This window comes from Sebastes umbrosus, chromosome 1, assembly GCF_015220745.1.
Source record: "Sebastes umbrosus isolate fSebUmb1 chromosome 1, fSebUmb1.pri, whole genome shotgun sequence".
Lineage (NCBI taxonomy): Eukaryota > Metazoa > Chordata > Actinopteri > Perciformes > Sebastidae > Sebastes > Sebastes umbrosus.
Window position 1 is genome coordinate 7008425 of NC_051269.1, and position 15734 is coordinate 7024158.

Here is a 15734-nt window from a genome sequence, read left to right on the forward strand (position 1 = left end):
TCTTTAGCGCATTGTGACGACTCAGGCTGCGTTGCTGTGTTTCCATATTGCAGCAATGACACCAGTCGATACGCAGCCCCCCCACACACCACACACGGCTTATCTAAGAGGAAGAGGAGGTGGATGGGTCCAACAACACAAGGCTTTCATCCAGGAGACTGCTGACGCTGTGCGTTAGATTTCACTTTACAATCAGCTGTCAGTTCGCGTCCCATGTTCACAACCTCAAGTCACATTTTAGACTAGACTACGCTAGACGCTAGGTCTCACATTACCATGATACTCAGACCTCTTCATCGGCTCCCGGTAGCCTCTAGGATCCACTTTAAGATTCTCACTCTCACCTACAGAGCACTGCACGGTCAGACTCCTGCGTATGTGGCTATACTACTTCGTCCTCACTCATCAACTCGCTGTCTTAGGTCAAACATCCAAAACCTGTTGTCTGTCCCACGCACTCGCCTTAAAGTCCGTGTAAAGCAAAAACAAATATGCATTCTGGGTTTGTCACACCACAGAAAAATGTGCTACTAACCATCCAGCCAAATTTGAATGATTAAAAAAATCGCCAAGTATATAAAATTAGCTTTCAAAATCATGGAGAAACAAGCAGTATTCTCTGCTCTAAGACGCTGGGGACGTGTCCGCTGAAGGCGCCGAAACCTGAAACCTCTTTTAATACATGTCAGGATTCAGTAGTTGTGGGAAATGTGGTGTACAAAAGAGCGCTTGCCCGGTGTCGCTCGGGGGCCTGAGTCCTTTTGATCGAGGCTCAGCACTTAGACGGTGTGAGGTTGGTAACGGCCCCTGTTGCGCAGTCTGCCCGGGGGATTCAACTCGGCGGGTTAGGGACGGCCGCTCGATGTGGGAGGATCCCCTCGCGGGACCTTTCCCCGGCGCTGTCTGGCCCACGCCGGGCGCATTTCATCAGAAGCGGTTCGCTGCGACCGGCTCAAGTCGGCTTGGAAAGGCTCGCGGCCTCAAGCTTTACAGCGCCCCTCACCCGGAGCTCGCTGCTTCCCAAGACCGTGGACATTGAAAAAACAGCTTTCTGAAGACAGGTGGGGTTATGTTAAGGATGGCTCCACTGCGTCATCGAGCCATGATTTCAGCCCCGCCTAAAAAATCCTGAACACAGAACCGACGAAAAACAGTTTAACGGTCTAACTCCACAATCTAGTACTACAATGTTCACAGTCTTTTCACATGTTTTCAGTAATCATTTTCCAATATTTATAATGTGCCAGACTTGCATTTATGTATTTTTGTACTTTTCTCTATGCATTGTGTTTTTTACTTAATCATTTACTAATCACGTGGCTTGTTGGGTCACCAAATTTTTATATGAGTTATTTATTGTATGTTTTGCATAATGATATTCTAAAGAACTGTGTGATGTTATGTCTGTGGAAAGCGCTATAGAAATAAATTTGACTCACTTACATTTTCACTTTTCATTTTAAGCCCAACCATGTTGTTTTTTTACTGAACCATTTTGTTGCCTAATCCTAAACAAGTGTTTTTGTATAATTTCAACATTAAGCATGTGGTTACTGCGACCGAAAAGTGACGTTGAGGGGTCTGACATCATGTCAGTATGTGACGAGGTGGGATGAGAACGTGTTGCGTGCATGTTTTCCTCACCAGAGCCAGTTCGTCTTCCAGCCTTGAATTCTTTGCAGTGTTACCTGTTTTTTTTAACTTGTTTACCTGACCTCGTCTTTGTCATGTCCCTGCCACATTTGTTGGCCTTTTCTCTGATTGACCACCTGTGTACCGAACATCTTTTTGTAAAGTAAAGACTGACTTTTTTCTACCAAGATCCTGTTTTTGAGTCGTGCATGTGAGTGCTTGTGGTTTCACAGCTTCTAGTCACCGTCCTGGAAACCAGCCGATTACGTTTTGTTTATTGTGCACTAAGTGGAAAACTCTTTCGTGACAGCAACACGAGAGGTAAGGCCAGGAAACCAATAAAAACATCAGGAATCATCTGGGAACCATGAATATTTATACCAGATTTTATAACGGTCTCGCCAACACATACTGATATATCCTGCTGTGGATCAAAATGTTAGACAACTTATTCATGTTTTTATAGCTCTGTTGAATTCCTTTTGGAATTTATACTTTATTTTGATCAAAATGACGGCAGCTTATTTGTATTTTCAACATGTGATATATAGAAATCTGAATTATTGGTACATTTTAATAATTCTTAAGAAAAAAATTCTGAATATCAAAATTAATTAGCTATATTTATACTGATTGGAAGTTCTGAAATCCATTCTGCTAATAACGCCATAATAGAGAGAGGATGAAATACTTTTAAAGTCCATCTTGACATGTTGTTAGCGAAGCTGAAATTGAAACTGAGCTTTCATTGTTCCTCTCTGTATTGGATACAGAGATGTTATTTATGGGCGGCGGCCATGTTCCACTCTCAAACCTTTCAGATGCAGTATATCACTCAGCCTTAAGATTCATCACCGAGTCAGGGAGATCTGCTTTTTGTTACTGTGTCCCACATACTTGGTATCTGCTTCAACAAAACATTTAAGTTGACCTTATTACCGCTGAGACAATTCCAACGTTTAATTGATAATCTTATTGTTCGTTATTGCTTTTCATTTATATTTATTTATCTATTTTTGTTGTCATTTTATCCTCTTTTACCCGACCGACCCGGTACCGAGTTCGGCTGAGCTTAAAAAAAATCATAACATGCTATGGTGGTCTTTTTTTCTGAATTGTCTCTAAAAGACGAGGCCTTAACGCTACTAAAACAATACTCAGACATAGTAACAGTCACAATATTACTGATACTGGGGATGAATTCTCTGAGGTCTTACCTATCCAAAGAGACAAAGATCATGCATATAGACCTGGTAGTTGTGGAGCTATTCTTGATTTATTTTGGGTATGTCTGTGTAGGCGAGCCACACCTTCCAGCACCCTAGGGCTTAAGAGGTTAAGGGATATATGTATTAATCTTCTATTGCTATTTGATTGTAGTTATGTCTGCTGTTATTGTACGGCGGCTGCAGCGAGACACTGAACGTCAAGTTGATCTCCGGGTGCTTCACAGCAGCCCACTGCTCCTACAATGCTTAGCATGGGTTAAATGCTAACATTTCATGTGCTGTATGTATATGACGAATATAATATAGTTTACCTCGGCACCATTGTAAACAAGGGTTCTAAATGTGTTTTCTGAGGTTTTAGATAAAATAAATAAATGAATGAATTAATGAAAATTGATTTATTTTTGCAGAAATTTCAGATGAGATTCTGAAATAAACCCAACTAAAAACAGCTTTTTAAATTGTTTTGATAATTGTTGTAATTTTTGTATGTTATTTATTTAGCAATTATTTACTACTTTTTTTTTTTTTTAAAAGATCTATACATTTGATATACGTAACTGTATAATGCATTCATATCATGTTTTTTTTTTTTGTTCTGCAAAATGACAGAAAAAGAAAAGCATTGAAAGATGTCTGAGGTAAAGTAGTGAAGAAAGCAGAGAGAAGAGAGTGATTAGGGGAGGACAGATGAAGTGATGAGTACATTAGTGGCAACAGGGAACAACTGAAGCCATGCAACACATCTGGTGGTTGTTTTTCTTTCACTACGATGAACTCAAATTACTTCCATATTTCACAACTATCCGAGTGTGTGTGTGTGTGTGTGTGTGAGTGTCGTTGTTGCTCAATACACATTCACGTGTCCGTCTCTCTCTTTTGGTCCGTCCTTTTTCTCCATCTTACTTTGCTTCTACCTTTGTCTCCTCCGGTCTGCTGTTTTTCTCACTTTCTCATTTCCTATTTTCCTTTTGCTCTTCTTTCCTGCATTATTTGTTAATTCGTTCTCTCTTCTTCTCTTCCCTCTGCTCTCATTTCTCTCAGCATTTGCTCCGTCTCTTGTCCACTTGACTTCTCTTTCCTATGATCCCTCTCTCCCCCTCCTCTTTTCTGCCTCGTCTGTTTTTCCCTCCTTCTCTCTCTATTTCACTCATTCTTTAGTTTTCCTTTTCCTCCTTCCTTTCTAAATCCCGTCATCTCACCAAATGCCATATGAATGACGCAGTAATTTATAAGTTAATTTTGCGCGCCATAACAACGCCGTTCTTGTTTTCGGCGTTTCACGTGTACGCCATGTAGTCTGCAGTAACTCCAATGCCAACGCATCCGTGTTAATATGCTACGCTCAGAGCTAGTGACGTAGAATAAAAAGTGAGAGAGAGACTGCTGATGGCGGGCTAACAAGTGGTTAAATGAGACTACTAAACGTCATCACGCCGACTTGTCCTCCTTTACAGCCTCGTTGTGTTTACTCACGCTCATGTGACCGTGGTGTAGTTCGTCTATATCCTAACGTTAGCTCTTTACTTCTGGTGATTGCATTCATGCTTCAAAAATCATAAAGTGCTGTTCATTAGTGGAGATTATCTTGCTGAACAAAATATGTCAGTATCATAAACGTGTGTTTGCCACAGAGCTTATTTTCTGCAATAATCCAAAACCCAAAGGAACAATCCCATTGGCTTTTTGTTGAGGGAACCAGGGCGATGCTGACTTCAAAATCATCCCTGGAGCTCTCTATTGCATGAGCAGTTTTGATCTTTGACATTGAAATCCTGAGACGAGGCCTCAGGTGGACTAAAACTCAACACTTTGGTTGCACTTTTAGTCTCCAAGTTAAAAACACAAAGAGGCACTGTTGCTCTGATTGTCTCTTTGCCAATACACTTGCTTCCTAGGATTGTCAGTTCAGCTAAAAGCCACACCCTTGTAACTCACGATGACATATTTTTAATTAAATTTTCTAAAGATTGACGTTTTAGCACAGAGCTTTCTTCAGAATTAAAATCATACATACGTCACATATGGTGTATAGCAGCTATACAATCTTAAGAGTTCATCCACCATCAGATGTGCACTCTTGAAAGACTTTGGAAATACTAATATTTATCATATAGCAATATAAGAAAACTTTTAGAAAATGTAGGAAAAGTGTTAGAATCAAAGGCTAATGGAGAAAAAATTGACTGATAGAGAAACCCATGGGCCTGAAATCATCAGCCCAGTCACAGCAGTTTGTGAAATAGTCACAACATTTATGTACATATAGACACAAAAGCAGCACAAAATTAATTTGTATGTAATCCACATAATTGTCAACCGGTAAGTATAAAGAGCGGCCAATGCCGTGTAGGGAGAAGGTCAGGGTGGATGGGTGGGTCTAAAAACACGGGACTTTCACCCAGCAGACCAGTGTTCATGTCCCGTGTGAAACCAGAAAACAATGTTGATTTATTTGTCACGTAACTTCCGTACTTAAGTAACGCCACATCTGGAGTTCTTTTAACCCAAACCACCATCTTTTCCTAAAGCTAACTAATTAGTTTCGTTGCCTAAGCCTAAATAAGTCAATTTATTCCTAAACCTGACTAAGTAGTTTTATTTTGAAAAGTCTGGAGCGGAAATTGACTCAAGCGTCACGTGTTGCTGGACATTCGTAGGAAAACGCACGAAAAATATGTTGTTGAAAGTCGGGCTGAACATCACGAAAAAAAAGGGAAATTTGTGTCTATGTACACAAATGAAATAGATTAAATTTCATGCTATTTCACAAACTGCCGTGAGTAAAAAATAAAGACATGATATAATAAAGCGTAACAGTTTGGGATATATGCAGGAATTTACAGTTGTTATTTCAGTATGGAAGTAACTCAAATTACAAACAGCTTTATTGAATCAAGGAGACGGACTGATTTTTCTGGTTTCTGCAAATAGAGAAACACATCATCTGCTTATACTGTAAGTTGAGCTGTGTTCCCAACGTAGAATTGATTTCTTTACCCAATAAATCAATCATTTACAAATATAAATGTGTGTAGGTCTCAAACATGTGGCTGGCAAGGCCTTCTGTGCATCAGGATATAATTACAGCTCGAGAGCGTTCCCACAGTGCGGATTTATGGTAAGAAGTGTCTGACGTTGACAAGAGAATCACCTGGAAAGATCCTGACTGGATAATACATACGACATGCTCATTTAGCCTGTTGGCCCGGCATTTTAAAGATTACATGTCTATCAAAACTGTGCAATGCGTTGGGTCTAAAGCTGGGTCTGATTCCTTCTCATGTTTTAATAAAAGTCAGATGTTATGAAGTACGTGGAGTAAAATTTAATTCTCCCTGAAATCCGAAACAATTCTGAGGAGATGAGGAGCAAAAAGGCACAAGGGAATGATTTAACTATTAATGTTTGACAACTTAAACTCCACTCAAAGTGTGACTGCTTGGACCTTCCTGACAGCATCACTGAGTTTCGGTGTGCATGGAGTCAACAAAATGAGCCCGTCTGAGAGGCCTCACATCTGATAGCCATACATTTGTTTAGACGCCGATGTATACTGTGAAACGCTGTCTGAACTGGTTCTTTAGGGATCCAATAAACTTTAGAGTTCCTTTAAGCTGCAAAAATCAGGAATAGAAGAATCAAAGATAAATGTGATCTGTGTTAATACATATAAAAGTTTGCAAGCATCAGAACAAATCCAACTGGTTAGATTATGTTTTTGTGTCTCTCTGACATAAGACAAAACTATTAAGGTCAATGCAATAGCACTGCATGAACAAAGCTTAAATCCACTAAGAAACAGAAATTCACTCTAGGTGGCATGAAATGAGACACATCTGCATGCGGCAAAAATGCTTCAGCTTGATTAAAAAAATATGCTCTGACAACACATTCTCACTCCCAACTCGTCAAATACTGCAGTTTGGTCAGCGCCCCTCGACATCGGAGGCCGACGCACGGGAAGGGCGTGTCATATACGCTTGTTACGTGCATAGTGTCCTTTCAAAATAAACTTCCGTTTTCACAGGAAGTTAGGCAACACAACCACTACGGGCGTTTTCACACCTGTAGTTCTTTTGCTCTGGTCTGAATCAGTGAAATTTTTTTTTACCATGCTGCATATTGCCTCGAGTTTGGTTTGTGTTCACACGGCAGCATTTACAAGCGGACCAAAGAAACTGCTCTCCAATTGGTCAGAGCTTCCATGCTAGAAAACTCCCGGAAGTAAACAAAGAAGAGGAGACTTCCAGAACGCAACAATGGAGGGACAACTACGCGGCTTGATCTTGGCCCTTGTCATCTTTTTTTTTTTTTTTACCTCATAGCAATTTTTCATTCAAGGCAAACGATACAGTCTGAAAATGAGGTGCGGCTGCGACTGGAAAACGATGTATTGATGCTCTGGAGTCGCCGAAGGTGCATATCAAGACGTACGAAGGACGGAGGAGGAGGCGTGCATTAACCCTCCTAAACTGTGACGTGCTCATCGTCCGAAAAAATATTTCCGAAGATCCATCAGGTAACCGTGGTCTTCAACACAGCCTGATGTTACACCTGTTTAGTACTGATGTGAATAGCGAGGGCAAGTGTAGGCTCTTTTGTAGTAATGTTGTCTGGTGTTAACATGCACAGCTCTGCTAGCTACCGGAGCTGGTTTAATCCAAAAAGGCGCAAAGCTTTCTCCAGTTGGGCGGGCTCGAGGTCGAATTACGTTCTCACCACAAACGAAGCGAAACCGAACCTTACCGAAGTTCGTTTGGAAGCGAACTGAAACCACCCCTTCAAGGAGGTCTCGGTTTGTTTGTTTTGGTGCTGCACCCGAGTGCGATTGCTGTGTTCACACCTGCCCAAACAAACCGCACTAAGAGGGTAAACGCTCCAGGGTTCGATTCAACCAAACTTAACAAGTCAGGTGTGAATACGCCCTTACTGAGGGTTAAGAAACGGTCGTGGTTGACATTAACTTCACTGACTAGAGACTCACAGGACTGACGATACCGACAAGTCACGTGACAAAATAAGTCAACGTTACCTTTAGTTTCACACGGGACACTAACAGCGTTACACCGTACCAAACGGCGGTATTTGACGAGTTGGGAGTGAGAAGGAGTTGGCTCTGACACCGAGACTATATGGACTCAACTTCATTCATATCAACGAGACCTCATACCTAAACAACATTAATAAGTACTTTGTCAATGGTGATGATGTTCATTTGGCAGAACAAGAACAAAATAGGTTGCCTGTCAGTGCCTTCCAAAATGATATAACCATTACATAAATGACTCATGTGAACATTCTCTGATCTGCCACCACTATAGTTAAAGTCTGGTAAAGTTTAGGCAACTAAAAGTACTTGGTTAATGTTAAGGGAATATTATAGTCATGGTTAAAAACAAATGTCAAAGTCACACCGGAACTCCTTTACAGGAGGTTTTGTGGTGCTTTAACAAAGCAGTGTTACTTCTGTCTTTGATTCTGATAGAAGACATTATTCACACCACCACATTTTGAACAATGCTGTCATGTTTCTGGTGAAGACAGCTGCTTGTTGAAGAGATGAGATGAAAAACAGGAGGAGAATAATAAAAAAAAAGTTCCCTGTAAGTTTTGAGCTCAACTTGCTCAAAGGTTACCTCGCACGGCAGCTGGATTCTTGCAATGTCATGAGATCACGAGAGAATCACAAGATCGAATATCACACGAAACTCCATCTTGTCAGGCTTCGAGTGATGCGTTTATGTCTGAACCACAGTGATGCGGACCAATCAGCGTGAGCTACTGGCAGCTAGGGGCGGGGCTTAGGTGTGTGAGATGATACGGAGAGGCTCCTGAAGAGGTTAGCGTAGCGTCGTAGCATCAGTTCTGGAGAACTGGAGAATATTTTTTCGTTGGTATGGCTTTGAGTTTGATTGACGGATGGTTCATCCAATCACCTCCCAAGTAATTTTTGAGATTGCCTGCCCTTTTCCAAACAGTTTCCAATGACGGCTCCTCAGAAACCATCTGGCGGGTCAGGCTAGCTCAAAGGTACCTTGACAACCGAGTGAGAGGAAGTCCAGAGTTTTTAAAAACCATTCATCATTCTGCCGTGAGCTCACGTTCTCCGTCCTCAGAGCCGTCACTGCTCTTCTAAACATCAGGAGCACATAAGAGGCTCAGCGGGGGCGTCAGCCCTCCGGTCTGCCACAGATCCCTCAGCTGAGCTGTCCTTGACACCGTAATCCCTGCCTGACTGACGTTTGACCTCTGAACAATCCCTATAGAGGGGGCAACGAGACAATCTGGTATTTCTACAGAGAACGATGGAAGATAATTGAAGACAAGTACTTCTCTTCTGATTGAGAAATTAAGTTCTTTTGACACTGACGTCATCTAAAAATAACTAGGGAGCAATTTCTGAAGAAACTGCGGCGTGAATAGGTGATGTTGCTGGCTTTACAAGTTGAATAATACACATGAATGAAATATGTGGAACACTGTAACATTTTAACTGAGTTTCTAATGATATAAATAATTAGAGAAGACTTTAAATATGTTTGAAAAAGTGTGAAAATGTCCAAGTCCTGTATGTGTGTGTGTGTGTGTGTGCGTCATCGGTGTCGCCAGGCCATTTTGCCGGGGCTTAAGCTCCGAACGTTTTAAGTGTACCCCCGAATATAATTTTAAAGGTTCAGTGTGTAGGATTTGTTGGCATCTAGTGGTCCAGTGGTTGCAGATTGCAACCAACTGAGTACCCCTCCGCTCTCTCCTCCCTGCGCTTACATGAACCCAAATAGAAAGTGGGCATGGAGACAACCACACAGTCTGTACCCCTAAAAGACCTACCACCTTGTGCTTTACTTAATATTATTTAATATTTTGGACAGTATGAAAGGTCTGAATACTAGAAGTAATAGTACACGTTGAGCTCCTAATTGAGCTGAAAGTTGTGATGTTTGAATGTTTTGAAGTTTCTGCGTTGAAAAATGTGGAACTAGTTAAGTGCCAAAGAAATGTGTCGTGGAAATAATAAGAACGAGTGAGAAGAGCTTCCAGCATTCACACCCATTTACCACCAAGGCTTCTGGAATCCAAACTCAATGCAGCGTTCAGAGTTCACACCATTTCATCCCCGTCTGCATCCCATTTTCTGGTTGGACTGACACTGGTATGTCAGTTTTGATTTTCATTAACAAAACCATTTCTTGTGTGAATCCGTGCAAAATAAACTATGGAGCTTCAGATTCATGCAGTGGTTTGCATTAACACAGCCTGCCAAGTAAAACTACTTCAGTCTTCAACCAACAAGTCAAAAAAAAAACTGCTGTTTGGAAAATAAGAAAAGGTTCAGGTTGAAGTCAAATATGGAAGAAGCTGACGGGGCATCGGCGCTTCTCTTCCGATCCACAATATGAACATGATGTGAAATGAATGTTTAATAAGCAGAATGCAAAAACAAAGTGACAACAGTCGCCCTGATGCTTGAACCTTCCACTGACATGTAAAACATAATGGACGAAGGGGAGGTTTGGTTCACGCAGGTGGAGTTAGTCAGGAAGTCGGGAAGAAAAAATAAACACAAGACAAAAGGAAGAGAGAGCTTGATGACATGTGGTGGTTTACATCCAACCACTGACAAGATGATTATACTGGTGTAATTAAATGATCTGTTTTTTATCTGTTCTAAATGTACCTTAAAGGGAGATTTGTCAAGTATTTAATACTTTTATCAACATGGAAGTGGGCAAATGTGCTGCTTTATGCAAATGTATGTATATATTTATTATTGGAAATCAATTAACAACCCAAAACAATGACAGATATTGTCCAGAAACCCTCACAGGTACTGCATTTAGCATGAAAAAAATGCTCACATCATAACATGGCAAACTGCAGCCCAACAGGCAACAACAGCTGTCAGTGTGTCAGTGTGCTGACTTGACTATGACTTGCCCCAAACTGCATGTGATTATCATAAAGTGGGCATGTCTGTAAAGGGGAGGCTCGTGGGTACCCATAGAACCCATTTACATTCTCATATCTGGAGGTCAGAGGTCAAGGGACCCCTTTGAAAATGGCCATGACAATTTTTCCTCGCCAAAATGTAGCGTACGTTTGGAGCATTATTTAACCTCCTTCATGACAAGCTAGTATGACATGGTTGGTACCAATGGATTCATTAGGTTTTGTAGTTTCATATGATACCAGTATCTTCACTCTAGCCCTAAAACTGAGCTACAACCTCCGAAACACTGACTGCGTTAATGCGTTAAAGAAATTAGTGGCATTAAAACAAATTTGCATTAACGCATTATTATCCCGTTACCTTTGACAGCAGAAAGTATATTTTGTGAAGTTTTTGGAAATACCTTTGAAAAAGCAATGTTGATAAATGATATAGGCTACTGGATTTTGAAAGTTTGCCAGGGGTTTAACTTTGAGATAGACAGACTGACAGAGAGAGACAGACAGACAGACAGACAGACAGACAGACAGACAGACTTACATCTCTGTTTGTTGCCGTTGCTGGTGGGGAGGATGGAGGTGTTACGCGCCAGCAGTTTGACCGGCAACGATTTGACCCGTCGTACAAGAGGCACCGCTACCCGCGGGCGTTTGACAGGCACCACCCGAGGGACCGGAGACACCCTGCCGTGGTACTCAAACAACCTGAAGAGAGCGAGAAGAGGGGAGGGAAGACAAAGAGGAGAGAGAGAGAGAGAAGGGGAGGGAACAAAGAAAGAAAAGAAAGAATGAAAGGAAGGAGGAGAGAGTAGAAAAGGAGGAAAGCGAGGGGAAAAGGTGGAAGAGGAGAAGAGAGGTCAGATGATGAGAAGAGGGTGTTTGGGAAAGTGAGAGAGGCAGGAAGTGAGGAGAGAGGAGAGGAGAGGAGAGGAGAGGAGAGGAGAGGAGAGGAGAAGGAGCTGAGAGGAAACACAATTGAAAATAATCCTTTATACCCCAGTTTAGATGTCAAAGATAGCAACTACTGTATGTTTATATACTAACTAATCTCTGTGATTTTGCAGTACACTCTGTGGACTAATTTTGGCAATTCTACATTGTTTTGTTCTTGCAGGAAATAATAGAAAGCAGCAGCAACAGACATCAATCAAACATTGGAGGGCCATTACCAATTTCATATCTGGAAACTACATCAGTGAATTCATATGTTTTTCTAAGGATGTCTTTGTTTACTTTGTTTTCAGAGCTTTTGCATCATCATCATCCAACATTTGATTTGACTTTTTCTTTTCCAGTTGCAAGTAGCTCCTGTGTTCCATTGTGTTTTTCATTTGCGGTACGTTGTGTGCATCCATCAACATCCCATTTAAAAGGTCAGTGATGGATAGTTTGCATCGTGCCAAGGAGACATTTTTGAGTAAGACAGAAACAGAAGTAAGACAGAGTAAAAAAGAATTATTGTAAACAGCTTAAAGTGGAAAATAATAAGTGCCAGTACTTTCTTATTCAACATGCTGCCGTGTGTATCAGCAATCATTATTACATTCTTACTTTCTACAGAGAACAAAAGGTACTAGGAGACATTTGGTTCAGGGGTCGTCCCTCAAGATAATGTTAAGTTTTTATACTTAAAACTATACATTTTCACATAATTTTGGACCATTATTATTACCTCTGCCAAGGCCGAAGGCCTAGGAAGGAGGTTTTTTTTCCCTGGCGTTGGTTTGTTGGTTTGTCCGTTTGGAGGATCACTCCAAAAGTCCGCAATGGATTTGAATGACATTTTTTAGAGGGGTGGCGTGTGGCATAATGAACAATGCATTAGATTTTGGTGGCGATCCAGGTCATGATCCGGCTTCAGGAATTTTTTTTAATAACTCTGCTCAGCCTGTGCATTAACTCCACAGGCTTTAAGACGTGCACAGTGTAACTGATGACACTAAGCCTCTCTCCTTCTGCCAGCTTACCACATCAAACACGGTGGTATTGTTAACGTTGTGAAACAATTGTTTTGGTTTAGGCAACAAAACTACTTGGTTAAGGTTAGAAAAAAGATCAAGGTTGGGCTTCAAACTACTACGTAGTGAAAAATGACGCTGAACGTTGTGAACAGGGGACATGAACGACCAGCTGATTGTAATGTGACGCATGCGACACGAACACCGGATGCAAAAACGTCGACATTCAACGTATACCTGGTTTGCAGAAATGTCCAATGCCAACATTTTTTTCCTGGCGACTGGGCTGGTTAATGCCCAAAACGCTTATAGACAATCTGGCAATAGTTAAATATTGATTTTATTATTTACACATATCACAGGCTTCGTCTGAACATTTATTCTTCTGGAAATGTTTGCCCTGTAAAATTATATTCTGTGAATCAAAAGAGCAGACTCAGAAAACTTTTGCTGTTTCACTATTTATATTTGTTCACAAATGTTATGATGAACAGTTCACTAATTATTTTAGAAAAAGGATGTGAACATCGTGTTGATATGTTACAGCATCGTTCTCACCGCCCTGTGCCATACCGTGCATCAGCTCGTCCAGATGCTCCCCACATGTGCAATGGCAGAGAATGACCTCCCATTATGCACCAAATCTGTTTTGGAGAGGGCACAAAAGACTAACTGTGGTCCAGGCATTTTGGTTGGTGGGTGCGAATTTCAAATATAAATGCGTAGAACATTACTGGAATGGCAAAAAAAATAACAACATATTGTTTGCCTTCAAACTAAAGGTTTGGTTAACATATTAGTAAGCTGATGTCTAGTTCACACTACACAACTTTATTCCTGATTTTGCACTCACCAACAGTTTTTGGAGCTCCCCAAAAAGAGATCAGAGGCGAATCCGTGTTGGCTAGGCGCTCGAGCACCATGTGTGAATTGTTAAAAGATGCGAGCCAAGAGAATCGCTGATGCATCACAGACACAATCCAGATATCTAGCAGGCTAAATATGTGGACCTGTCGGGGAGCTACAGCCAACGAGAGCTCAAGACACAGGCTGGGGTGGGTAACATGGGGGAGGAGGGGTCGCCTGTAACAATAGGAACTTAATGTATGTTGGATTTTCAACACGAACCAAAGTTGTTGTTGCACCCTAGAGTGTTGGATGTTTGCAGTGACTAATGTATAGAGGGGAAATGTTAAAGACGTGTGGAAACATGTATGCCAACGACACAGCCGATTAGACTGTTGTCAGGCTAATCAGTCACTATGACCCCAATAGATGTGGGTCAATAGGGGCCTACTAAACCCACTAGTAGGTTTTATCATCTATTCCCATGATAGATCACCGAAAGAAGGTATGAAAGAACAAGACAGCGACCTCTAGCGACCGTAGTAATTATGACAGGAGCAGAAGAGGAGGTCAGGCGCTGGAGTAAACACAGTGTTAAACTCCATAAGGGGTGGAGGTCGGAAACGATGGATGGATGTCTTTGTAGTTATTTTTAACCCAAAACACAATGTTTTTACCTAAACCTATAGGTTGTAGTTGTGTTGCCTAAACCTAAAGAAGTCGTAGTTTTATTGCCTAAACCTAAAGAAGTTGTAGTTTTGTTGCCTAAACCTAAAAAAATTTGTAGTTTTGTTGCCTAAACCTAAAGTCGTAGTTTTATTGCCTAAACCTAAAGAAGTTGTAGTTTTGTTGCCTAAACCTAAATAAGTTGTAGTTTTGTTGTCTAAACCTAAATGAAGTTGTAGTTTTGTTGCCTAAACTCAAAGAAGTTGTAGTTTTGCTGCTTAAACCTAAAGAAGTTGTAGTTTTGTTGCTTAAACCCTAAAGAAGCTTTTTTGTTTGTGTTCAAAATGTGATGTTTCATTCAGTTTTACAACATGCTAGAACATGATGTTTTAAGTTTCATTTTCACTTTTACAACGTAGTAGGCCCCTACTCACTCAGATCTATGGTGCTTATATCGACTGATAACGCTGATTTAATGACCTGATGACCTGAACAGTCAAATCCGGTGATCGACGAAATCAACAAGCACGACTACACCCGTCACTTCTTGCGTGTGTTTTTGTGATAAAACGTAGTTTGGAGACCTCACCGGGGATTCCTCCTGGTGAAAGATCTTGTAGTGTGTGAACTCCTCCTCAATCAGAAAACAGTGTTTCACTCTTGTTTTATCTGGCGCCGGCGTTCCCTGCTCTCTCTCTGTATTTCTCTCTCGCTCTCCCAACACCACAGCAGCTCGCTCTCTATCTGGCACCACTAAACAAACGCAGTGGACACTTAAGATGAAACTAAAAATGTAAATAGTTCTGCTTTTGTCTCAAGAGAGGCTTGGCCTTCACTTATTTTATTTCCTCTGAGGCCTTGGGCTGCATGAGTGAGGAATCCAAACAGGTTTTTGTGTTGAAAAAGAATACAATGTTATAGATTAATTCATTCCATTTTACGTTTTCCATATGTCGTAATCATTTTCATCTGTACATGTTACCCCACTACTCTTTTTATCCCCTCTCTCATTACGCCTCATCTGTGCTGTTTGTGTCTGTTTTAGATAACCGATCAGATAACAGAGTTCAGTAGAAGTCTGATCACAGATCTGCTGCAGTCAGTCAGTTTCCAGCAGCCTTCAAAGAATTTACAGGAAGTCACAGGAAAAGTGACATCCTGTTAGATCCGATCTGTAGGCTACTTGTAGCTTTCAGACCACATTCAGATTTATTTGTTTGTAAATGTATGTGGAAATGTGCGGGAATCTGGCATTGGATTCTGTCCTTTATTGTTTTTATGTTCGCCTTGTAAAGCACTTTGTAATGGGCACCCGTTTTGATAAGTGCTATATAATTTAACTTTGATCAGGCGACAGCCAGCTGTTTCCCATCATGCCCTGGGTCCTGCAGTCGGTGGAGAGCAACTGCGGCGCCCGGCTCTAAAAACTGCGGCCCTCGTGTGCATGTGACGT

General features: G+C 41.2%; 1 protein-coding gene across 7 annotated transcripts in view; it reads right to left on the minus strand.

The window, feature by feature from the left end:
• raly (RALY heterogeneous nuclear ribonucleoprotein) overlaps positions 1–15734 on the minus strand; it is a 174317-nt gene that overhangs the window by 39342 nt on the left and 119241 nt on the right. For 5 of the 7 annotated variants that reach the window (XM_037765815.1, XM_037765823.1, XM_037765790.1 and 2 more), the window contains exon 6: positions 11353–11516. In XM_037765815.1, coding sequence (XP_037621743.1) covers positions 11353–11516 — 164 coding nt within the window. Of the gene's footprint in view, positions 1–11352; positions 11771–15734 lie in introns of all 7 variants that reach the window. The other 2 variants (XM_037765831.1, XM_037765826.1) reach the window with 1 other exon arrangement.